Genomic DNA, 26522 nt, shown 5'->3' on the forward strand with positions numbered 1-26522 from the left:
GGGAAAAAAATGCCTTTGTACCTATCTCAGTACAAGAGTGAAGCTTAAATAAAGCAATTAGTTCAGTGCCTGACATGTGGTAGTGCTCTATAAATAGAAACTCCCTTCTGCGTATTTTTAGGACCATTAAAAACTGATGAAGAAGGAGAAAAGAAATCAAGGAGGTCAGCTGTAGGCTACTGCAATAATCTAGAGGTGAGGTGAACTGTACCTCTCCAGTGGGAACATAAATGGAGAGCAAAGAGCTATTTGGGAAGATGTGTGAAAGAAATGACAGGGTTTAGTGTCAGACTTGATTATAGGGAATGAAAGAGAAGGGAAGGGAAATGATAACTCACAAGTTTTTAAGGCCACAGGCTAGAAAATTGGTGACATAACTGATATAAATGGGAGAGTCAGCAGGGGGAACTCGATTGAAGGTAACAAGATAAGTTTGGACATACTGAGTTTCAAGTGACTGGAGAGACCTCCATGCGGAAAAGTGAGCCTGCTGCTGGTCTGCAGGACTGTCAGCCTCACCTCCTGAGTTTCTCCTCCTCTGCTCCCCTATCTCTGGAATCCATCCTGTTCAGCCCTCCCCCATCCCGTTGTTGGAGTTGAGGTCCTCATTCCCCCTTGCTTTCAGAGAGTTTAACAGTCCTAACCAATTTTCCTTCCTTCAGTCTCATCCTCTTTAATCCATCCTCCTCCCTGTCTTTGAACTTTCCTTATATTTTCATTATGCCCATAATTTTGTTTTCCAGATTACTAATTCAGTATTTATCTAGGGATATTACAAAGTGTTGCAGTGGATTATGAGTGGAACTCCCTTTGGTTTTCTCCAGGAAAAAGCAAGTGAGGGATTTAGGTTACTTTTAACAACTTATGAGTTTTGAACATTGTTGCCTTTGATCTAACGTCATCCTGAGATTGGACTGCAAGGATGACTTGATTTGCAAGGACTGCATTGATTTCTGTTTCTGATTCTCACTAGATGTGAGTAGCTGCAGGGTAAAGACCGTAATTTATGTTTCTGGGAGTCACCGCCAGAGCCTGGTGAAATATCTTGCATGTGTTGGGGGTTCAGCAAATACTGATTGAAATGCACTGATGGGAGCGGAGACTTGGGTATCAGGTATGAGCTAAATTAGTGAAGATGGATGTGGTCTCTGAGAGAGGACCATGTTAGAACAAAGAGTGGGGAACAATATTTTTAGTGGCCGTCTTCCCCTCAGTGATGTATGAGCCACTATGTACTGATGTTTCTGAATAGCAATGATAAAGCCATGGGTCAGCAGTGTGTGGCCTGAGTGATCCTGTCCCAGTACTGCGTCGCCTGCATAAGTCTCTGCATAACCTTGGATTCTTGAAGTTTTCCGCAGGGCTGTCTACCTTCTTGTGTAGCCCTGAGGTCTGATCCAGATATTTGGAATAGGAAACTTGAAGGAAGTCAGTTTTGCTATTAATTTACACTGAAGAAAAACTGCCCTAGAGGAAAATCCCTAGAAGAGATTTTGGTTTTTCTCAGGCTTCATAGCCCCTGGTTCTGTTATGCCAAACCCAGCAGAACTGTTTCACAGTGGAATCTGTGCCTTTGGGGTGGGATCAGGCCACACAAGCAGGTTAGTGACTCTACGGGTGACGTTGTCCAAATTCTTCCATTGGAAAAGCCACCTCCTTTTGTAAATATCAAGAATTGTAATATGATTTAAATCAAAGTGAACTGCACCTACTTTCAGATGCTTGCAGGAACTCATCAAAAAGGGAGTTTGAACTTGACTTCTCAGAAAAAAGAAAAGCTTTAACTTGCCTTAAAGCTATCCAGGGAAAGCTGCAAAGACAGGAACTGGGATTTAAGAGCCAATTATTGCATTACAGAAATACAAAATCAAATCAGCCCAATTAGAGTTTTTATTTATGTTTCCAATAGAAAATCCACAGCATCTCTGTCCTATTTGGCTGCTACTGAAGAGATTTTGGATATCATCAACTACTTACACATTACCAGTGAGCTACATAGTGAGGAGGTTGTCAAATTTAATCCTGTGCATGCTGGCTGTGTCCTTTTGAAATTGTTACTGAAAACCTTTTCATCTGGATTGTGGTTATAGATGATTATCCTAATTAATTCACTATCGTTTTTCTTTTTTTATCCCTTTGTTTCTAAATACTCAGTTGCACTTTTCAGGTTTGTATTTTGGCAAAAGCCATCTTTCTGAAGTGGAGTAATTTTCAGTTACAGCCTCTGAGAGTGGTTTCCAATTTGGTGAGTCAAGTTGGAAAGACAATCATTTTAAAAATGCGTTCAGATGGCTAAGGGAAACTCTAGAAGGAGGCAAAGCCTCAAAGGCAAAACTTTCTCCTCTCCAGACTCCCTGCCTCCAGACTTGAGCCCTTCAAATGGATCCTCCACACTGTTCTAAGGCTGCCCTTGCTCGCAGGACACTGTCCAAACTCCTTAACTAGGCACACATGACCACCCAGGATTTGGCCTTTGTCTCCTTTGGCCTGTTTTTTACTTGGCCACCAGCAATACCTCTTGGGCAGCTCTCTTCTCTACGTCCCAGATATTACTGCCAAAAGGCGAAGACGGAGTCTGTCTCCTTCACCTCTGCCTCCCCAGACTGGAACAGAGCCTGGCACCTTGGAGAGGTGCAGTGGGTACTCATGATTGCATGAACCTTTCTGCCATGGTCTGTTTTTTCCTGGTTCTGTCAGTTTCTCTTCAGCACAACAAAGACCTAGTAACTGGCTAAGCTCCAAACTACCTGTCCTTCTAAGGAAGGTGAGGCAGAGTGAGGGTTTGTGAATACTATGCTTTATCTTCTGTCCCTGTCACATGTGTCATGTGTCAGCCCTCAGATAACATGCATTGATTGCACAGACCTGGTGTAACAGTAGTCTGCTCTGTAATCTGGGTCTTCCGCTTCAGCTCAACCTTCTGACCTCTTGATTGGCCTTCTGGGGCCCCTTAATCTGGGTCTTAGACCCTTGAGGGGTTGCTACACCCTGCCCAGATCTGGGACAAAGTTGTGGACTTAGTGAAGTTGATCTTTGATGGTATGCTCTTATTTCTGTCTTTTCTCCATTTTCTTTCAGCCACCTACTGCCCTCCCCCTGCTGTCAAGAAAGGATCTCAAATCAGCCATTTGCACCTTGTTGTGCCTGGGGTGAGAAGTTGTGAAATTAACCCTGACTGTGTGCCAGGCTCAGAGCCAGGCTTACCTTCACTCTTCTTCTTTGACCACCAATTTTTTTTTTATTTTTTTTTTAGTTTAGGACTTTAATTTCTCTCAGGAAAGTTTTATTTATTATTTTTTTAAACATTTTTTTATTAGTTTCAGGTGCACAAAACAGTGTAATAGTTAGACATTTATCATTTATATCCCTCACACTGTGTGAACCCCCCCTCCCCCATCCACTATCCCTCTGACATCGCACACAGCCATTACATTTCCACTGTTTGTATTCCTAATGCTGTACTCCACTTCTTGTAACTATATATATACATACACATATAATTTAGTTGACATTCATTATTGTTCAACTTCAGCTTCAGGTGTACAGTGCAGTGATCAGGCATCTACATCATCCCTGAGGTCGTCTCCCTAATGGGACAAGTGACCACCAATCTCTGATGCAGGTATTATAATTCTCATTTTTTACCCAAGGAAATTGAGATTTAGTGGTACTAAGTAGTGGGGCAATGACAGGGACACTAGATGGGAACAAAATTGTTTAGAATCATATAGATCTGGGTTTTGAGTCCTGGTTCCACCACCGGCTGGTTTGTCTTTGAACAAGTTATTTGGTCTCTCTGAAGCATCATGTCCGAGTGTGTAAAATGGGAATCATCATAGCAGAGAGTTTGACACATGGTAGACAAAAACAAAAAATAAATGTTATTAAATCACTTCTGAAAGGTCACATAGCTTACAAGGAGTAGAGGTGGGATTTGAACCCAGGCCTGCCTGGCTCCAGAGGCAGTTCCAACCGCACGGTAGCACCCTCCTCCCGGGCACACAGCAAGCTGGCCACCAGTGATGCTTGTTGAATGAGCAGGAATTTAAGTCATTCAACTTGCAGACACTGAGGGCCCCAAGAGGCTCTCGGAGTCAGATTCAGAGATATACACTGAAGGGAAAAAGCAATTCAAATCCTCTTCTGTCACAAGAAAACTACCACAAAGGAAGGGTTTTACTGTTTTTCCACTCTATGCAGGCATAATTGACAAATGCAACTGCAAGATGTTTGAATTGTACAATGTGCTTTGATATACACATAGGTTGTGCAAGGATTCCCCTCTGGTTAACACATCCATCACCACAGCTCTGTTTTTCGTGTGTGAGAACATTGAAGTTCTACTCTCGGAGCAAATTTCAATTCTATAATACAGTGTTATCAACTACTGCAGAGTTATCATGTTTACATTAGATCCTCAGGACTTACTCATCTTATAGCTGAAAGTTTGTGCCCTTTTACCAATCGCTCCCTATTTCCCCGTCCCCCCAGCCCCTGGCAACCACTTTTGTATTCTGTATTTCTATGAGTTCAAACTTTTTTTTTTTTTTAAGTGGCGTGATGTGGTATTTGTCTTTCTCTGTCTGGCTTATTTCACTTCACATAGTGCCCTCCAGGGTCATTCATGTTGTCCCAAATGGCAGGATTTTGGAAGGAGTTTACTTCTGATGTGTAACAAAACCTCTTTGAAATCCTGTGACTCTCAGACTTTCTCACAAACCAGGCCATGACTCCCCTTTCCCCAAGTCTTCTCCTTTCTCTTTCTTTTCCTGACACCTTTTTTCTCCTTCCCATCCCTTCTTCACCTAAACCCTATTAAATAAATTAACTTAGTCTCTCTTTGCTTTGACTTCCTTTCCAGTGATTAATTACCTGGATTCTTCAACCCAGAAGCAAACCATGAGGTCATCCTAGCAAACAACAATCCTCTCTGCCTTTCAAAGACTGGGAGAGGTAGAGAGAGATAAATTTAACTTACTATGTTCCCTCTCATGGAATTAGCTAAATTTTAAAGCTTCGTGCTAATCATAGTGAGAAAGATACTGTCCCCTGGGTAAGAAATTTTAAGCATCAGTGGAAAGGAGGGAGCATTTTGGAGGCTGGGGACCCCTCATCTTCTGCACAAAGTTTGCCCTGTAGACCTTCCAGCCTGGAATCAAAGGCCCAGGGGTCAGGCCCTCAGCAGTTTTTCAGAGCTCCATTATCAGATCCCCTTCCCAGTGCAATGCGGCCATCTGCAGAGAAAGGAAGGAAAGCCCAGCGTGAATGCCTCTCGTCTGTACTCTGTACCGTTGGCAACACCCAGGCAGCATTGCCCAGCTCTGTCCCCAGCCCTTCTGAAAGTAGCTCGGTTCAGGGTGACCTTTACTGAGCTGAGGCTGTTGGAGAACTGCTTTCACCAGGGGGCCATGATGTTCATGATGAGAAACTGCCCCTCCTTCCTGTGGTACAAACCGCCAACGAGCAAATGAAATATAGAAGACCAGCAGTGTTGTGGTCACATTTGCGCTCAGCCCTCAATCCTGGAAATATGCCAGCCTTGTTTGGAAGCCCTGGCAACCTGTGGGGGCCAAGTGGCTGGAGGCATATGACTGGTCTCTGTGGGGACCGACTTCACTGCTTATGTGAGCTCTTCCTTTCACTCCCTGATACCTCCACAATAATCACAGATTGAGAACAGCAAGCATACTTCATGTTTGCACTGCTTCCTTTGGAATTTCAACCGTTTAGACGATCAAGGGAGAAAACACTCAACATATAGAGGTCTATATGGCAGCTTCTTTTTGCAGTGATGACACTAGCTCTGGCCATCTGTCCGGTGGCTCAACACTAACATTTCTTGAATGCCTAATATATGCTAAGTATGGTAATGAACACAACAGGCACAGTCCTTGTCTTCATGGAGCAACCAGGCTAGTGGGGTAGGTGGGCATGCAATAAAAAATTCCAACAGCGATGAGCGCTCCTAAGAGGAAGTACAAGGTGCTGTGGGAGGAGAACAAGGAACCCAGCTCGTGTGAGGGAGGAGTCTGGGAAGGGCCCCCTGAGGAAGTCATGTTAATGTAGAGACAGAGAATTAGTCAAGCCAAGGGGAGAGCATGCTGAGAAGGGACAGTGTTGTAAGGGCAGTGAGGTGCCTCTGATATCCAGTAAGGCTGGGACATAGGGAACAGTGGGGAGAGCGCAGACCCCTGAGCGCAGACCACGAGGCAGGAGAGCTCACGGACAGTCCTGCAGGGCAAGAGGGATTTGGAATTTTATCCTGAAGTCCTTGAGAAGTCCATGAAGGGGTTGGCCTGGATCGGATTCATAGTTCTAGAAAATTGTTTTCTACCCAGTGGAAAATGAAATCCACATCTGCCACCCCTTCTCCTCTGTTCTCTGGATTGGACCAGCAAATCTCTGCCATAGCCTGATTTTACGTCCCACCCTAGAACAAGTAGCCATGATCCTGCCTGGAACAGATTAACCAAGGCCAACTCGCTGCACCCCTAAACGGAGCTGTTGTGAAAACGAGCCTGGCAGGGCCTCCAAGTGTTAGGGAGAAATAGCGAATCTTCAGTGGGTGACTCAGAGGGATGAGCACCTGTCAGGAGGACCGTTTCAGGGGTCTGAGGGATAGACAATGCACCAAGGAAGTTTAATTAAACACACTCATTTTCTCACGGTCTGCACTCCAGTGTGATTTACTTGATTCTGCTGGCAACTTACTTGAATTCTAAATAATTCCAAAGATCTGCTCCACCCTGGAGCAGTAAGACCTTTAAGCGGTGGATTAGCTTTACAAAGCCTTTCATTTGTTTTGTTGACACCATACATCCCCTCCTTATTGCCTAGCCCTCAAAAGGGAGAATATGATTCATTGTAAATTTTTTTTTGTTTGTTTCAACTGATGTGAGTAAATACAAATGCCTGTGAAAGGAAAGGTTTTAGGCTCTGGCAAATTTAGGGTGGAAGCCTGGCTCTGGCACCAGCAGTAGGACCTCAGGTTAAGTAACCTCAGTTTCATCTTCTGACAAAAAGGTAGATAGGGTGGAATGGTAGCTATTACCTACAAGGTTGCTGTGACAATGAAGTAGAATTGCGAATCAAATTCCAACTCCATGCTCTTAGCTACCAGTTATTTCAGGAGTCTTTGTATCCTTAGCTCTGAGCTTTGGGATGGTTCTCAGCTGGAGCCCACAAATGTGAGTTTCATTTCATTTCTCCTATTAGCCTTCGTGCCAACAGCCTTTAAAAGGCTTTCCTTTTAAACACTACTCAAGAATCCCCTCCTCTGTGAGGACAAACCATGCTTTATTTCAGTCATGTCAGCAGCCCCCAGGTTCTTATGAACAACTATAATTTGTTCTATACACATTAACTATGAGGATGTCTCAGTGAACGTTATCAACTGCCCTATAGAGAGTCAGACATCTCATCTCTTCATTTTAAAATGATTGAACTTTTTTGTGTGTGGAATAGTCTACAAAGTATTAATTCTTGTGCATCTTGTTCTTGTGCGTCATCATATTTGATAACTATTTTTATAGTACATTTGATGATTAAATGTAATCTAATAACTAAAAAATAAATAAGCAAATACTCTGGGTGGACCCAAAGCCATTACTAATGAGAAAAGGCAGAATATGACATAGTTCTATTTTTAAAATCATTTTTATTTCACAAGTAATATATTTAAAAAGTAGAAATGTTACAGATAAAACCCCATTAAACACCCTCTCACCTTGGTTCCGTCTTTTTCCCCCAGAGAAAAACATTGTTATCAATTCGTTGCACACACGCGCGCACACACACGTATGTATCCCTATACAAAATATAATAACCATATTTATGGTGACAAAGGAATTTTTGGTAACATAGGAATTTTTCTCCTGTATAAAAACTGTTATTTGTACATGTTTACCCTCTACTTGGTTTTTCCACTCATTATTATATATGACTTCTATCTATATTAATCTACTTTATACTTTTAGTTTGTTGTATCGTGTTGGAGAGGGAGAAATTCCCCCTCTATCCTTTTTGAGTTATTATGGCCGGACTAATAATAAAATTGACACAAATCCAAATACGGGAGAAAAAACAATTTAATACGTGCGCACAGGAGATCATAAATGATGCTCAGAGAAATGATGAATGAGCCAGCTTTATCCTTTTTTAGACAAAGAAACAACAAATTTGTGAAGAATTGATAAAGACACTTAGGTTTGAGTGCTGATTAGTGAGGAATTTAAACAAAATTTGGGCTTAGACAACAAATTAGTAAAGGAGTAAGGAGGTTTGTTTATGTAAGCTTTACAGCCCTGGATTCCTTCCCTCTAGTGGTAAGGGTCTTTCTTAGCCTCCCTGGAGCAAGGAGGGCATCTTTCACATGGGGAGATATACTTCCCATATTCAAGGAGACAATGGAGGGTCAGCGTGCCCTTCTTGCACTGGCTGATTGTCAAGTAATTTTAAATCAAAGCTATCAATATGCCACTGTGGGGTATTTTGGGGTAGTCTGCTCTGGGCTCTGACAATAGAATTCCATAGCATAGGTAAACCACAGCTTATTTAATTATTCAACAGATGAATGGCTACATCAGTTCCACTTTTCACTATCACAGTGGCATAAAGAACATCCTCAGTGGGCCTTTTTGTAATGGTAAGAGGTTTTGTAATGGTAAGAGGTTTCCTACAGTAGAGACTGAGGATTGGAATTGCTGAGTCATCATGGTGTGTACATTTTAAGCTCGAATAGATTCTGGCAATTGTCCTCCAAAATAGATCAAGTTCTCTTTGTACTCCCACTGGAAATATATGAGAGAACCCATTAACCCACACTCTTTAAACATTTAATATTATCAGACTTCTTAACTTTTGCCATTCTTATGGGTAAAACATGGTATCTTGTTATTGAAATTTTGCATAGCTCTGTTTTCAGTAATTGTTAAGTAAGCTGTTAAGTTCCCAATTAAATTACAAAAGCATAAAGGATTCAGGTAGATGTTTTATTAATATATCCCCTAAAAACACACTGTTCTAGGCACAGGGTAGGCTCTAACAGATATAGATTCTTGAGGATTGATTGATTGCTTTGGATGATTTTTAAATTTTAAGAAATAAAACAATGCAATTGACCTAATTCTCCTAATTCTGACTGACCCAAATATCCTTCTTATATCTAATAAAGTCGTATCAACTAATTTCTAATGTCCACCTAAGAGAACAATCCAGTACCAGCTCCAGCAATCCTCGGAAAGAGTCTGCTGAAGAGGCTGGTTGTACTAAGCTCAAAAAATGTCAAGGAGTGAAAAAACAACCAGGAAACCAGTGCTTCCTGAAAGCACTAACCACCCCAAAAGTGATTGAAGCAAGGAATAAAAGAAAACAGGGAGGAAAATTGCATTGGAAAACTCCCTAAGGAATAATTTCCCTGACTAGGAAAAAGGTCTAAAGGTAAGGCGTGAAACTGAGCATGAGGCCACGCACCTTCCACTGGAGGGGTGTCACCTCTGAGGTGTTTTTAAATCCCTGACTGATTAGATCTGCCTACTTCGTGGGGGGGGGGGGGGAAGCCAGGCCACAAGCACCTAAGGAAGTGGGATAAGAATAAAAGATCAAAGTAAGCCTCCCCACCGAAGCAGAAATGGGGCACGATGGGCAGAGCCTTAGCCAAGGATTATGCCAGGCACTGGAGGTGCTGTGTGATCCACAGGGTCCTCCTCCTTTCACCTGACCCCCGGAGCTCTCTTCCCAGGCATTACCCTAGGAGAGTATTCCCTGATAAGGGCACTGCTTGTCAGAGTGCCTTGCGGACTGTGCAGGTAAATAAGTCCCTAAGATGTAGTTTCAGCCTGAGTAAAAAGGTGGAATCCAAACTGGGTCACGTGGAAGAGGAAGGAGGAGTTAGATACATGGACAGATAAAATTGATTGTCTTCTTAATGTTCCCTGTCTTGCCTCACCATTTCTCAAAGAGAATTATGTCAATGCTCGTTCAAATTCTTGTCTTCCTACTTCCTTCAGTGAGAATTCAGTCTTTGCCATCCATCTCCCAGTATGCTCTTTGGTAAGAAACTGGGGGACTAGGGGGAAACTGTCTCTATTGGGACAGTCAGGAAGCAAAAGAAGGTGGATGAGAAGAGGATTTGGCTGAGAGACTGCACCCCTGGGCTATAAGCCTAAGATGTAAACCCAGCACCCCACCCAGTGTAGTGCGTGGCCGGTAGTAGGCACTGAATAAATATTTTTCAAATGATTGTCTGATTGAAAGATAAATGGTAAAAGAAGGAATAAGTGATATATGATAAGGAAGAAGAAAAGGAAGAATTAAGCTGAGTAGAAATCTTGATAAAAGGGACAATAGAATAGCGTTATGGTATTATTTCATTTCTCAAAAACTATGTGTGTCTGTGCATTGAAAAAAGTTTGGGGACACAATAGGCAAAATGTCAATTAACAGTTATCCCTAGTTGATAGGTGTGGGGACAGAGCCAGGAGTGCAGTTTCCAGGCTCTCGGCCTCACATGGAAAGGTGTTGGCTCAGGTAGTAAATGGCCATCAACTGTGATTGGATGGCCGTCAGCTGTGGCTAGTTGGCTGTCAGCTGTAACCAGTGAGCCATTGGCCACTAATATAACTGCCATGGCTACGCTAGCAGAAAATGGGGGCTAGCATGAAGATGGTGGCTGGCAAGCGTGGATTGCAGTTAGCACGGCGGAGTGCAGGTTGCAGATTGCAGAGAAGTGGACGGCAGGTTGCGGATAGTGTGGCTCCTGCTTCCTGTGTCTCCAACCCAGCCGCCAGCGAGAACATAGTGGTATGACTCCCGTATCTATACCTCCGTGGGTGTTCCTTTTTGGCCTCACCATGTCCTGCGTTCTTATGTGGGGAGCGGGAGCTGAGACCTTGCATGACACCTTGCATGACTGTAGGATTATGGATAATTTTCACTTTCTTATATTTGTTTTACCAGTATAGTCAAGTTTTCTACAGGAAACATCTATTTCTTAATTAAAAAAACATAATTTTATATATTAAAAAAAAAAGCAAGGTGTTATGGGCTTAAGTGTGCCCCACATCCCCAAATTCAGATGTTGAAGTCCTAACTGTTACCCTGCTGTGGGGACAGAGCCCCAAAAAGCAGTTTCCAGGCTCTCGGCCTCACATAGAAAGGTGCTGGCTCAGGTAGTAAATGGCCGTCGACTGTGATCAAATGGCCATCAGCTGTGGCTAGTTGGCCGTCAGCTGTAACCAGTGAGCCACTGGCCACTAATATAACTGCCGTGGCTAGGCTAGCAGCAAATGGGGGCTAGCAAGAAGATGGTGGCTGAGCCTGCAAGCGGAGCAGTGAGGGTTGCAAACAGTGTGGCTCCTGCTTCCTGTGTCTCCAACCCAGCCGCCAGCGAGAATATAGTGGTATGACTTCCCTACCTATGGCTCCGTGGGTGTTCCCTTTTGGCCTCACCATGTCCTGCGTTCTTATGTGGGGAGCAGGAGCAGAGACTCCGCAGGCCGCCCTGCATGACAAATGGCGCAGCAAGCAGGGTCCCCCGCACGACAATTGGCGCAACGAGCAGGGTCTCCTGCATGACACATGGCGCAGCGAGCAGGGTCCCCTGCACGACAAATGGCGCAGCAACCAGGGTCCCCTGCACGACACCTGCTAAGGTCAGCTACCTGCAGCTTGAAAGAGTGAAAAATTGAGAGACAAGTTTGATGGAAAGAAAAGTAGTTTTATTCAGAATGCTGGCATTCTGGGAGGATGGCGACTCCTGTCCAAAGGCCATCCCTCGGTTCCTAGATCTGTCAGAAGGTTTTAAAGGTACACAAGATGAAGAACAAAGGAAAGGTTGAGTTGGTCAGGCAGGTCCGAGGGCTGACATCACTTCCTGTGGTCTGGTCTGTTTTAAGATAATGTTATCTCTGGAATTGGCCGTCTCTAGCTGGGGCTTTATGCATCACCAGTAAAAACTGCAAGGGAGTTGCAAAATGGATTCTGGTGTCCGGACGCCTGAGGATTAAGAAATTGTTCTTTTCAGGTTAGGATTCTGCTGATTAAATGGATTAACGAGGTATGTGTAGACTTAAGAAAGGGAATAAAACAGAGTTCTTAGTGAGGGAGAAATTAAAGAGAAAATAGCTGAGTATCAGGGCGGATCAAACTGCAGGCTAGCTAAGTCTAACTATGTCATTGATCCCTGAGTTTCGCCATTATATAATCTCCAGTGTCTCAAAATGTCACTGTGTTTGGAGATAGGCTCTTTAAAGATGTAATTAAGGTAAAATTAGGTCATATGGGTGGACCCTACTCTAATATGACTCGTATCCTTATAAGAAGAGATGATATGGGCACAGATACACGGGAGGAAGACATGTGAAAACACAGGGAGAAGACAGCCATCTACAAGCGAGGACAGAGACCTGAGAAAACCAACCTTGTTGACACCTTGATCTCAGATTTCCAGCCTCCGGAACTGTGAGAAAATAAATTTCTGTTGTTTAAACCACCCCGTTTGTGGTACTTTGCTGTGGCAGCCCTACAAACTAGTATACAAGGTAAACATTTTAAAAGTTTATGAGAATTATTCAAGGAGAGAAAACGAGGAAGGGAAAGGCATCACAGAAGGGTTGTGAGAAATTAGGGAGGAAGGCTCTGGAAAAGGACAGGGTATTGTTATGGTCATAGCAACATTGCATACCTTAGAAACAGTAAAATAGGAAGCACGGTTGATGGGGGAGAGAGCGGCATTTTTATCACAGAGTAGGGGCAGTCCCTTAGTAATTAACACAGAGATAGGGCAAGTACCTGTTCTCCTCGATCGATCGTGGTCTTGGAGTAGAGGTGGAAACTTCAAGGAAGGGATGAGCCACTGAGTGGATCAAAGGAAGAAAAGGAAAGATAAGTGAGCCCTCAGAGAAGACTGACAGATGCTAAGGGTATCAGTAGGGAAAAGAAAAGTACTATTTTGACTTTTCCTTTTGGCTGCCTCCCGGTCACTAGCTGGTTTGCTGCCTCCTGGGTATCTCCTTGGGGAGAGACATCAGGCCTGATTCCACCAACGACAGACAGGACTCTCCTTGCTTCTTCTTGCAGTCCTTTCCATTCCAGCTGTTGCTCTCAGCAGGCGTCTTTCTTGCACACTGCTGGGTACCATAGGGAAGCTGTTTCTGTCACCTACACCTGAGGCCAAGGGCAGATAGGACAAACTGGCGTGTATCTCAGGGAACAGTAGCCCTCTTAATCAGGACCCGTGGCCTTTGGGAACTGATAGGCTAGTTCTGCAGTTGTCCTTATAGACTATATAGGTTTATTAGTCATTTTCTCTCTACAACCATTGCTGTTCAAGTTCAAATGTGCTTCTTTTATCAATAAAACATTCCAAAATGTGTTGCTCACTGTTCTTTAAATTACAGCTTTACTGAGCTATAATTCACAAACCAAACAACTGACCTATTTAAAGTGTACAATTAAATGGCTTCTAGTATATTCTAAGAGTTGTGCAACCATCCTCACAATCAATTTAAGAAGATTTTCATCACCTTAAAAAGAAATCCCAGGGCGGATTGGTGGCTCAGTTGGTTAGAGCACGAGCTCTGGACAACGGGGCTGCCGGTTCGATTCCCACATGGGCCAGCGAGCTGTGCCCTCCACAACTAGAATGAAATCAGTGAGCTGCTGCTCAGCTCCAGGATGGCCAGATGGCTCAGTTGGTTGGAGCGCGGGCTCTCAATCACAAGGTTGCCGGTTCGACTCCTCAACTCCCACAAGGGATGGTGGGCTGCGCCCCCTTCAACTAACAATGGCAACGACCTGGAGCTGAGCTGCCCTCCACAACTAAGATCGAAAGGACAACAACAACTTGACTTGGAAAGAGCCCCGGAAGTACACTGTTCTCCAAGAAAGTCCTGTTCCCCTTCCCCAATAAAATCTTAAAAAAAGAAAGAAATCCTGTATCTATTAATGGTCACTTCTCATTTCCCCCCAACAACCCCAGCCCTAGGCAACCACTAATCAAATCAACTTTTCTATCTATAGATTTGCCTATTGCTGCACATTTCATATAAAAAAATGGAATGATACAATATGTGGCCTACTGTAACTGACTTCTTTCACTTAGCATAATATTGTCAAGATTTTTCAATGTTGTAGCATGTATCAGTACTTGATTTTGTTTATTGCCAAATAATATTTCATTATGTGTGTATATATATATTGATATAGATAGATAGATAGATAGATAGATAGATAGATAGATAGACAGACAGACGGGTAGATAAATGCATCCATCAGTTGATGGATATTTGGGTTGTTTCTACTTTTTGGCTATTATGAATGATTCTGCTAGAACATTCATTTACAGGCTTTGTATGATCATAGGTTTTCATTTCTTTGGAGTATATACCTAGGAGTGGAATTTCTGGATAATATGATAACTCTATGTCTAACCTTTGGAAGAACTGCTAGAGTGATTTCTAAAGTGGCTACACCATTTTACATCCCCACCAGCAGTGTATGAGGAGGGGTCCAAATTTTCCACATTTTTGCCAATATTTGTCATTATCTGTCTTTTTTAGTATGGTTATCCCAGTGGGTATGAAAAAGTATCTCATTGTGGTTTTGATTTGCTTTTCACACCTTTTTATGTGCTTATTGGCCATTTGCATGTCTTTTTCTGAGAAATGTCTGTTTAGATCCTTTACCGATGTTTTAATTTGGTTATTTGTCTTTTTATTATTGAGTTGTAAGAATTCTTTAGGAGTAAGAATCCTTTATCAGATATATAATTTGCAAAAATTTTCTCCCATTCTGTGAATTTTCAGGTTTTCATCATGTCCTTGGAAGCACAAACATTTTAAATTTTGATGATGTCCAGTTTATCTATTTTTTGTTATTATTGCTTATGCTTTTGGGGTAATTAAAAAAAAACAAACTATTGCCTAATCCAAGGTCATTAAGATTTATGCTTATGTTTTCTCTTAAATGTTTTATAGGTTTGGTTCTTACATTTAGATCCATTTTGAGTAACTTTTGTATATGGTGTCAAGTAGCGGTCCAATTTCACTATTTTGCATGTAAACATCCAGTTGTCCCACACATTTGTTGAAAAAACAATTCTTTCCCTATTGAATTGTCTTGGAATCTTTCCCCCAAACTAACTGACCATATAAGTAATGGTTACTCACCATTTTAAAAGGATTTTCTTATATTAGCCATACAAAAAGTCACCAGCAGCTTCTTACACATAGTGTATGCTTGAAAATTACTCATTAGATTGAAAAAAATACCCATTCTACTTCATTTGGGAAAATGAGGAGACAAATTATCAGTAAATGGCTGGGTACTTGCAGTTTGTTTAATGCATACCTCATTTGAGACAAAATTATCATCAGCAATGTGTTCAGGATCTGAGCCCAGACAGTCTTTGAACTACAGTTTTTTCTATTGTGACTTCAGGAGATTCTTCCCAAATAGATTGCTAATGTCTTATATTAATACTTCGGTTTTCAGTCGTTGAGGTGAATGACTTGCAAGTGGTTTCAATGACTTTGGAAGATTCTGATCACCTTCACCAAGGAAAGCCAGGTGCTTGGGTTAAGGAGGAACTGCCCCTCGGCCTGCTCTCCACATCGCTTCCAGCTATCATTTTTAATTTCTATGCTCTGCCCCACTCTCAGCTCCATTTCCAAAACAGCAAAAAACTTTGGCAAGAAGTCATTGCTTGCAATTTATCAGCAAGCTTTGGACACAGCTGTTTCCTATTTTTTGGCAAAGTCAGTGATTTGGCTTGTCTTCTGGGTGGAATGAAAATTTTGTGAAGAGTGTAAAAATAATAGACATACCCTAGGGGCACATAAATGTCCCTAGATTTACTGCTACAGAATTCATGGTGGAAAAAAAATACAGATGGGCATTTTACACACAACCGTCAAAACCTGCATGAGTGTTATTGAAGCCTCAAATACAGTCTTTAGAATTCGCTGCCTCAGAATCACAGAGGGTGAAATGGGGTAGAGGAAACTTGGTAAAATGCATATTTCTGGGACCCTACTGAATCAGAAGTTTGGGGGGCTGCATGTAGAGATCTGTAGTTTACCAGACTCCTCAGTTGGGTCTCATGCACACTAAAATTTGAAAGCTGCCTACTTGGGAGCTTTTCCTCTAAGGAAATGTAAATATTTGCTAAGACCACAAGCTTTGGAAAGATACAGAACCCGGCTGAACTTCAGTTTCTTCTATCAAATAAGGGTCACTCTCCCACCAACCATGCTTGAGAGGAGTGGCATGCAGTTGCAGATGGAGCTCAGGGTCTAGTACAATGCAGCTTTCACAAAAATGTTCTCCCAGACTGGGGCACTTGACACCCAGTAGGGTTGCCAGATAAAATTCAAGACACCCAATTCAACTTGAATTTCAGCAAAACTATAACTTTTAGAATAAGCATAGCAGCAGTGCTGAGGCCAATTTCCAGGGTCAAGGGGTTGGTGGGACAGGCTCCCTGGAGGCATTTGGAACATTGTTCCTTGATAGATAGCCCCTGTGCCTCAGCTTCCAACGCTCCCAGAAAGTCTGCGAGCTTCCAGATCACTTAAAAGAATTGGTTTTCTACTTTAATTCACTGGAGTCACTTTCTGTTACTTGCAGCTAAGAACTCTGACTCATACAGCATCTGTAACTCCCTACTCAACAACTTGCCATCTGTTTTCTCTGTTCCTAGCACTCCTGTGAGCTCTCCCTGAAGTCATCAGGAACCTCCTAATTCCACACGTTCTTGGGCTTTTTTTGGTTCAGTACTCGCTTGTGGTGGAGGAATGTATAGAGAACACCAGGCACCCACGGCAACACTGCAGGGAGGGAACCAGGGGAATAAAGACTAGACCTCAGTCCGCTCCTGCAGATCCCTTCCCTCGATAGCCAGTGATGCCATTGGCAAACCCAACTAGAAGCCAGGGGGCAAGGGAGCCTATTGACACGGTGCACTCAGGTTAGTGTCCTGAGACACAGAACAGGATAGAGAGGCGGGGAGAGTGGGTGTGGATGGGTCAAAAGGAATATATCTGGCATGCAGCGTATATGCGCTGTCTTAGGTTCAATTCTCTAGAAGCAGAGCCTGAGATGGGGATTTTATGTAAATGACTCCTGGAGACAATCCTGGGGGGAGAACTGTGTGAGGGAAAGAATGAAGGAAGCAGGATGGGCCAGAGGAAGGCGCTGGGCCAAGATGTGGTTTCAGAAATATTCTAGCCTCAGTCTGATCCCATGGTTGCTTTGGAGTGAAGGGACAGAAATTATGCTGCTTAGAGGCAAGGGGGCTGGGCTGTTGTACAACCCCCCCCGTCACACACACACACATGCTTTTAGTCACCCATTGGCCATGGCTGCCCCTGGTGTAACTGGCCAGTGTTTCCTGGTGAGAGGACTTCCTTCAGCCAAAGGCAAGCCTTGGGAGAAGGGGACAAGTGTGAACCATTAGCCACCAACATCCACCATCGCTGGGGGGTCAGTGCAGGACTTTGGGTAAGTGGACCTGGGTGGTACCTTCTGGACAAGCATATACCTACCTCCTTGTTAACAGAGGTAATCTCTGGGAAATTCGGTAAAAATTATTTGTCATTGGTGCTTTTCTATAGTTTACAAGTTTTCTAACATTGAGATTTTTTTGGAATTAGGAAATACAAATTCAACTAAATCCATGCAGCAAAATCACCTGGTTTATTGCAGGCATAAGTAACAGTAAATGACCCCATATTCCTGACTCCCTGCAGTGACCTCTTGACCACTCTGGGCAGACAGCCCCTGCTCACTGTTAGGCAATGCCAGTTCCCAAGCCCAACCCTGTTTCTTTGCTTGTCATCAGAGCTTCTCTGCTTGTTTATCAAGCTCAGTTGTTAAGCACTTGAGGGACGCTGATGGTAGGACTCATAAACCAGGAATGTAACTAATGGATAGGGGCACCTCGAGGAGGAGACAAGGCAGCTGGTGTTGGGCCATAAATAATAATAAGTACAATGTATGTGCCAAACACTGTCAGAACCTTTAGATACGGTGTCTTGTTTAATCCTTACAACAGCCCTATGAAGTAGGAATGGCTATTCTCATTTAATAGATAAGGAAGTCCTTGAATTGGGGATTAAGAAATCGTAGTTCTCATTTTTGTTCAGCCACCAATGAAAACTGAAAACACTAGACCAAATGAGTGATCTTCGACCTGTGTTTCCAGGAGCCCTGAGGCTCAGCAGAGACACCCAGGGAATGGGGGAGCTGCTGAGAAGGAAGGACTGGCCATCTGTACCTCAGCCACAGCAGCTCTGCCTTGATCTCTGTTCGGTGTTAGTGGCTCCGTGGGTGTGCAACTGGTGCAGATGCATGGGGTCTGCCTGGTTCAGGCGGGGTCCTGTGTTTAGGATTGAGTGCTCTGCAGACGCGCCATCTTGAAATCCTTAATTTCATCTCTGAATCTGTGTTTTGTAAGTGAAGTCTGATGGAACAATGGAGCATGTGCCAGGAGCTTAGAACTCTGACTGATGCTCAGTCCCACTTCCTGTTGTCTATCTGCCTCCCTGGCATGGGTTCTCTGCTACATGCTCTTGGCCCCCTGGTGCCTCTCCCCTCCCCTTCCCACCTTGCTGCCCTCTTCCTGGGTCAGAAACTGGGTTACTTTGGAGGGAAGGGAAAAGGGAGCTGTGTTCCATGTCCTCTAACCCCCACAGGGGGTTGGCCATGGCCATGGAGTGGATGGGGGTCAGGTGAGCATATTGAAGTGTCTCAGGGTAGGACAAGGTGGTGTCCATCCCCACCCAGGCTGGAAGCACCGTGGTACATTCAGTAGATGGCTCAGTAGAGCCTCTTACCTGCCCTCAACCCAGGTATCCATTCATGACTCGCGTAGAAAATAGTAACATTCGCTTCTGACAACCGTGCAGTTGTCAATCTATATGTGTGGATCTGAATTTGTAGACTCGGTTCAAATATCAAATACATCTATAAAAGAAAATTTTTTTTAAATTAGAAAAAGAAGAGGGTAGCATTCATATGGCACACTGGTAAACAGCCAAGGTAGCACTGGCTAGCCTGAGTCCCACTCAGCAGCTCTAAGGGCTGAAGGCAGGCCCACCCTAGACCTTATTAAGCTGGGTCTCTATCTTGGCTTGTGTTTTAGAGGTCCACTCCCCCATTACGGCCCCACCCTTCCTCAGAGAGCAAGTTATCCAGGGACCAAGAAGACATACTTACCAAAGCCCCCAGCCTTCCTTCAGGACCAGTTGCTTTTTCTTTCCCCAGTCCATTACAGACAAATATGTGGTCCTGCTGTGCACAACTAACACACAGCTCACACCATTGTGACTCACCACTTGAGTCTGACAGCACCAGAACTGGTCTATATCTTATTTAATCTGAGAAGTTCAATCAGACAAGTTCACCCTTGGATGTTCCAGCAGTGTCAAGTTGTCATAGAAATTTCTAAGTGCTGCGTTCAGTTTTTATACTTAGCCCACAGCAGACCAGTAACAACAGCTTGGTCCCTCTGCACCACACTGAGAATCTCTGTTTTAGACTCTTATGTGGGTGCTGGGACCCTGGAATTACCAGCCAAAATCACACCAAGCCTGTTTTCAGAGTCATCATGATGAGCCTTTTTTCCTGATCCATTCTCTACGTTCACACACTCCTAGGCCAAGGAGTGTGCCAGGGGCAACTGTTTGCAGGGAGTCGTGGAGGTAGAGATTGAATGTGTGTACTGGGGTATGCATACACGTGCACATGAGATCCTTTTGGTGCAGGATGAAGGGGGAATGAGAGGAAAAGGGGTGCAGACTGCCAGCTGGTGGAGGAAGGGGTGACAAAGACTTGGGGTAAGCCAGCTAAAGGAATCCATTGCTCTGCACGTCTGCAACCCTTCCACAGTGACCCATGTACTATAGCCTGCCAGTCAGGAAACTCTGGACCAGGCATTTTCTACCGTGACTTTCAATGTTTTGAATTCTGATTTTTTATCGAATAGCCACAATTGAGAACCTCTTAGCAGTCTGCAGAGCTGGTGGGTGACACGTAGACATGTGTGTCCTTTGGATCACTTCTTCTTCAGCTGTGTTGGGACTGGAGCCTCATGAACTCTGCTTAGTCAACCGCCCTTCCCTCCCTTAGTACATCAGACACATTGCCAGATAATTTGCTAGAATGACTCACAGAACTCAGGAACACTTTACTTACATTTACTGTAAAGGATTTATAAAGGGTACAAATGAATAACCAGGTGAAGAGGCACACAGGGCGAGGTCCTGTGTACAGGAGTTTCTGTTCCTGTGGAGTTGAGGTACGCCACCTTCTTGGCACATAGGTGCTTTCACCAAATTGAAAGCTCCCTAAACATTGTCATTTAGGGTTTTTTATAGAAGTTTCTTCATGTAGGCATGATCAATTATTAACTCAATCTCTAGCTCTTCTCCCCTCCCCAGAGGTGGGACTGAAATTTCCAAGCTTCTAATCAAGGATAGATCTTTCTGGCAATCAGTCCCCATCCTGAAGCTGTGGGGGGTGGGGTGCACTCCTATCTCTCCTATCTCTCACAAAATTCCAAGGGATTTAGGAGCTCTGTGTCATCTTACAACAAAAGATGCTCCTCCCACCCCTATCACTCAGGAAATAACAAGGGTTTTAGGAGCTCTGTGCAAGGAACTGTGTTCAAAGAACAAATATGTATTTCCTGTGTTATCACAATATCCCACCCTCATAGGCTGCTCCATCATTGCTGACTGGCCCCTGGTGGAGGAGTAGGATGGCTAACCCCCTGGGCTGTTCTTGGCCTTTTTGTAGCTATCCCAGAGCCTCTGCCCACTTCTTGTCTCCCACTTGATACTCCCCCTCATGCTTCTGTGCTTGTCTTTTCAATCAGATACTCTTCATCTATGAATTCATCCTCACTGTCGTCCTCCTCTTGTGTTTCAGTAAGGCTATTTATTTAAACTTCATTCTATCATTTCTTGGCATTTGTTATAGTAGGGACACAATCCAACACCTTGAGAAGGAATTATGAAAAAACTGTAGAACCTTCAAACCAGTAATCCCACTGCTAGGAATTCATCCCAAGGAAGTATAATTAAGAGTAAAGCTTTAACCACAAGGCGTTTCATCACAGTAACATTTATTTTGAAAAAGTGAAAACAAATATCCAGCTAAAGGGGATTAGTGAAATAAATGGTAACACTCCACACAACAGTAGACTGTATGAAAAATCGTATCGCAAAATTCTCCTCCACCCCACCCCCAACTCCGAGTCAAGCCGTTGTTCTCAGTCTAGTAGTGGAGGACGCAGCTCACTGGCGCATGGTGGTATTATGAGCCTTGTGCTCTACCCAGCTGAGCCAGTTGGTTGCCAGCCACTGGCTGGCCGCTCACAGCAACTCCTGCCAGCCTAGCTCCAGGTCGAGCAGTTGTTCTCAATCTAGTTGTAGAGGGCGCAGCTCACTCGCCCATGTGGGAATCGAACCGGCGACCACCGTGTTAGGAGTACAGTGCTTCAACCACCTGAGCCACTCATCTGCCCAAAAATATTTAATGATATGGAAATAATCCACTGATGTACTTGTAAGTAAAAATTTCAATTTACAAAATTTTTAAAATCTCATTTTTGTAAAAAATAAAATACTCCACATGTTCTTATAGAAAAGGGTAACTTGGCATGGTGGGATTTCTGGTGACCGTTCTTCTATTTTTTTTTCCCCATGCTCTTGGGAATTGGTTGTAGCAATTGCCCTGTGGAAGACTCTAGTGCCATCCTCTGCTTCCGTCCCCCAGGTGTGCTGGAAGATGGGCTGTCCTCCAATGGTGTGCCCCGTTCTACAGCCTCAAGTGGAATATCCAACCCAGAGAAGAAGATGAGCTGTGGGACCCAATGCTCAAATCCCCAAAGCCTCAGCTCAGGCCCTCTGACCCAGAAGCAGAATGGCCTTCGAACCACGGAGGTAGGTCACAGCCACAGACCTGAGTTGGGACCAGAGAAAGGGAGAGAAGCTTGCTTCTGGACTGGGCCAAGTAGAGACTGTACCCAAGGTTTACCTTGCTAATGGAAATTCTCTGCCCCACCCATGTGAAAATTGTTGCAAACAAAATAGCAAGACCCCAGCCCTACCCCAGCCCCTGCCTTGAGCGTTGCTAGGTTTTGTTGAAATCAGTGGAAATGGGTCCTTGATATTTGCATTCATAAGGAAGCCTGTGTTTGCTTAAATGCAGCTTTGTTCAAGGAGCTCCTTTTCAGTGTCAGCTCTCACCATCTTGATAATGAGGACTGTGCTGGTTCCAGGAACCAATCTTTGGCCAGGCAGTCAGGGTGGCAGCCAGGGGTTGGCAGGGTGGGGAGAGAAGACCAGTGTAGTAGGAGAGAAGCCTGGCATTTTATCTCAGACCGTCCAACCAGGTGGGCATTGGGAGGGTCCCCAAGAGGGCTCTTGATGACTGCAGAATGTGGTGGCAGCATGACCCCCAGACTGTTGCTATTAGAAAGGAGATAGGGCTACAGTGTCCCTGACCTAGCTGCCATCCTTTCCGATCCTTTGTTTCCTCCCAGAGCTATTGTTGGGAAGTGCTCCTCCCGCTGTCCCTGGCCCCTCCCATGGGAACAAATGCCCTTAGTAGGCCAGCTCAGGCTCTGCAGTCTCTTTCTCTTCTCACTTCATTCCTCCCTCTCACTTTTTCATCTCCCCCACGCCCCACCCCCATTCAAAGTCCACTGCTTACTTGATGCTCCAAGCCCATTTTTCCCCGCTTTTCCCTGTCAAAACTTACTGGTTTTGTCACCTCACACCAATGCCACCTGTTTTCTGAGGATCCAACTGGTTATCTAATGATGGAATTCTTGCTCGCATCAATGAGCTACATCTCTAAGCTTTGGTCAGAAAACCTGTTGCAAATTCAGCTCTAACACTCATTAACTAAGTAGCCTTGCAGGAATCACTTAATCTCTCAGAGTCTCGGGTTCCTTATCTACACAATGGAAATAATACCAAAATGAGAGAACAGATGGGCCTGTTCTTTGTAAACTGAGAAAGTGCTATAAGATTTAGTGCTATAGGATTAGCAGGGATGGTTAGGCATGCAGTGCCATAACCCAATTAAATGAAACACATATAGAAGACAAAGGGTGGAGGATAGATTTGAGGGTTGCAGTTGCCTTGCTAGGGTCCTGTATCCCCCACTTTGCCTGTGTATAAGCTGGCCTTCTCGAGGACTAATTGCCACCTCCCAAGGCAGGCTGGGCCCTACAGAACTATGCTCAGAAGCTTGGTGACTGCTCTAGTGTGGATCCTGACATTTGTCCCATTTTCCCCACACTGTGCCCTCACCCTTTGAGCAAGGATGGGCCATGTGCGGAGGAAGCAGCTTTGCTGGGTATGTGGCATGATCCACACACTTGCTTTCCTATCTCACTTCCTGCCTCCATCATCCATCACTTTAAAAATTGTGTTCTGCAATTTACAAAGTGCTTTTAGGTCCACTGGCTCATTAAATCCTCCCAAGAGCATTGTGAAGTAAGGCATCATCCCCATTTTATAGACAAGGAAGCTGAAGACTGTATGACATGAATAGGCCATTTAAGTGCTAGAGGTAGGTGTTGGCTAACTTTAAATTGAAACAGGTGACTGTTAGAAAGGGGGAAGCATTGAGATCTTAAAGTACTTTTTTACTGAAGAATAGTGTGTTAGTTACCTGTTGCCATAATAATGCTTCATAACAAAGCACATCAACATTCAGTGGCTTAAAACATCAATCTTTTTTCCCCTCACAATCAGCTGCAACTTGAATGGGACAGGCCAGAATGCAGGTTCCAGGCTCCAGGTCTAGCTGAATCTCTTCCATGTATATTGCTCTAGGAACCAGGTCAAAAGAGCAGCAGTATTCTGAGGTATATTCTTCTCATGACTATGACAGTATTAGGGCTTAGGACAGGCCTCCCCAAAATATGCCCCTTTGGCATATTGATTATTTTGAATTGAAGTTACTTAAGAAACAGCTGATGCAAAAAGGACACTCTGAACATCCTTTGTCTCTCTGAAAGCAGGAACTAAATCTCATGTGTGAAAGGAGCCCTCCCTGCACCAGAAGGTGGAGAGACCTCCTTATCCCCAGAGACAGGAAATTCAGAACTGAGAGGGCTGTGGAAAAAAAATACAACTCTGCTTAGATTCTTCACCGATTAAGCAGCCAAGCCCAAGTTTCTTTGTCTAGTCAACTCCTCAAAAATTTATGGTTTCTTTGTCTAAAAAAATATAAAATCTACATATTCTGGTCATTTCTTTAGGTCCCATATCTATGAGACCTCCATAGGTATGAAATTAAACTTGATTTTCTCCTGTTAATCTGCCTCATGTCAATTTAATTCTTAAACCAGCCAGAAGAACTTCGAAGGGTAGAAGGAAAGTGTTTTCCTTCCTGGCAACAGAAACCCAAAGAGGCAAAACCAAACTATTCAAACATATTTCATGTCTTGCTCATGTCATACCGACCGACCTTCTATTGGCCAAAGCAAATCCCATGGACAAGCTCTACATCAATAGGGCAAGGAAGTATACTGTGTCCCCAGTGGAGAGACAGCTAAGAATTAGGACCAATAACACAATCTATTACATGTAACAGACATATAGGAAAATGCACAAATCTTAAGTTCAGTGAATTTTTACAAGGTGACACACCCATCTTCCATATGAAGACATATAATATTATCACTACCCCAGAAATTCTCCTTATGCCCTCCCCAATCACCATCCACCCCCCACAACATAATTAATATAGGACATGAGGACTATTTTTACAAAAGAAGAAACTAGGAGGCTGGATTCCAAGCCTGCTGCCTATGTGCTCCAACACACAGAATTCAGGCAGACATTAGTCAATCACACAGAACAAACCATCCAAAGGCTATTGAGCAAAGAGATTTCATTACGGCCATTCACATAGTTAAACCTACTACAAACAAGCCACGGGTTGTGCCTTACAAAAGTTAAAGATAAACCTGCTCTTATTCTTCTTGCACCTTACAGAAGTTAAAGATAAACTTACCTTTGTTCTTTCCTCCTTTTCCCATACCAAGAAATTTCCCATAGGAGCAAGAAAACACATATAAACCCTAGCCCGGGGGATGGAGGTGGTCTCTCTTCCACTAGCAATTAGAGACCGCCACTCCGTCTGGGGTGGCCTTTTCTTACTCTCTGCTAAGTAGACCTACTTTCACTTTAAACTCTATATTGGCTCACATTTGAATTCTTTTCTGTGTGAAGCCAAGAATCTTCTTGGGCCAGGGCTTGAGTCCCCAGTCTGGGGGATTCACTTCTCTGGTATCATAACCACTTTTCGGCATTCAGCACTGTAGACCAGTTTTATTTTTGAGATTTTTATAAATGGGATCATAGAGCATGTGCTCTTTTGTTCAACATTATGCAAATCACCCATCTTGTTGTGAGTTGCAAAAATTTCATCATCTTTATTGTTATGTATATTCCATTATATGAATACAATTTAACCACAGGAGGACATTTGGATTGTTTCCAGTTTGGGGCTATTGAGAACAATGGAGCTACTGTGTTTCCCCAAAAATAAGACCTAGCTGGACAATCAGCTCTAATGCGTCTTTTGAAGCAAAAACTAATATAAGACCGGTCTTATTTTACTACAATATAAGACTGGGTATAACATAACATAATATAATATAATATAATATAATATAATATAATATAATATAATATAATATAATAATACCAGGTCTTATATTAATTTTTGTTCCAAAAGATGCATTAGAGCTGATTGTCCGGCTAGGTCTTATTTTTGGGCAAAGAGGGTATTAATGGTTTTTTGTCTGTATGTATATTTTTTTTAATTAAAAAAATTTTTTAAATTAAATTAATTGGGGTAACATTGGTCAGTAACATTATATAAATTTTATTACTAACATTATATAAATAACATTATATAAATTTCAGGTGTACAACTCTATAACATCCATTTACTCCATTGTGTGCTCACCACCCAAAGTCTAGTCTCCTTCCATCACCATACATTTGACACTCTTTACCTTCTTTGTCCTCCCTCCACTGTCTTCCCCTCTGGTAGCCACCATTCTCGTCTGTATCTTTGAATTTGTTTTGTTTGTTCGTTTCTTGCTTTCTGTTTTATATTTCACATATGAGTGAAATCATATGGTTCTTGTCCTTTTCCCTCTGACTTATTTCACTTAACATGGTACCCTCAAGATCCATCCATGTTGTCACAAATGACGATATTTCCTCATTTTTATGGCTGAGTAGTATTCCATGGTATATATGTACCACACCTTCTTTAGCTAACCATCCGTCAAAGGACATTTAGATTGTTTTGGTGTAATATTCTTGTGCATTCCCTTCTGTGGACATTCACTTCTTTGGGGTATATACCTAGGAGTGGACTTGCTGGCTCATAGGATGGGGATATATGCCATTAATGGATACTGACAGTAGTTTTCCAAAGAGGTTACACCACTTTACACGCTAACCAGCAGGTGATAAGTTCTGGTT

At 43.4% G+C, this 26522-nt stretch overlaps 1 protein-coding gene and 1 long non-coding RNA gene across 3 annotated transcripts in view; one reads left to right on the plus strand and one right to left on the minus strand.

The window, feature by feature from the left end:
* BAALC (BAALC binder of MAP3K1 and KLF4) overlaps positions 1-26522 on the plus strand; it is an 82084-nt gene that overhangs the window by 43278 nt on the left and 12284 nt on the right. The window contains exon 3 of one of the 2 annotated variants that reach the window (XM_033126943.1): positions 21778-21910. Coding sequence is in view for 1 of the 2 variants with exons in the window: in XM_033126942.1 (XP_032982833.1) it covers positions 21778-21944 (167 nt within the window). In the remaining variant the exon portion in view is untranslated. Of the gene's footprint in view, positions 1-21777; positions 21945-26522 lie in introns of those variants that run through there. The other variant, XM_033126942.1, reaches the window with a different exon arrangement.
* LOC117034182 (uncharacterized) lies at positions 11777-13155 on the minus strand. The gene is made up of 3 exons (XR_004425027.1): positions 12790-13155; positions 12419-12457; positions 11777-11994 (listed from the first exon to the last, which is right to left on the minus strand). It is a non-coding gene; the product is annotated as an uncharacterized LOC117034182 (long non-coding RNA).

This window comes from Rhinolophus ferrumequinum, chromosome 14 (genome assembly GCF_004115265.2).
Source record: "Rhinolophus ferrumequinum isolate MPI-CBG mRhiFer1 chromosome 14, mRhiFer1_v1.p, whole genome shotgun sequence".
In the NCBI taxonomy this organism is placed as follows: domain Eukaryota; kingdom Metazoa; phylum Chordata; class Mammalia; order Chiroptera; family Rhinolophidae; genus Rhinolophus; species Rhinolophus ferrumequinum.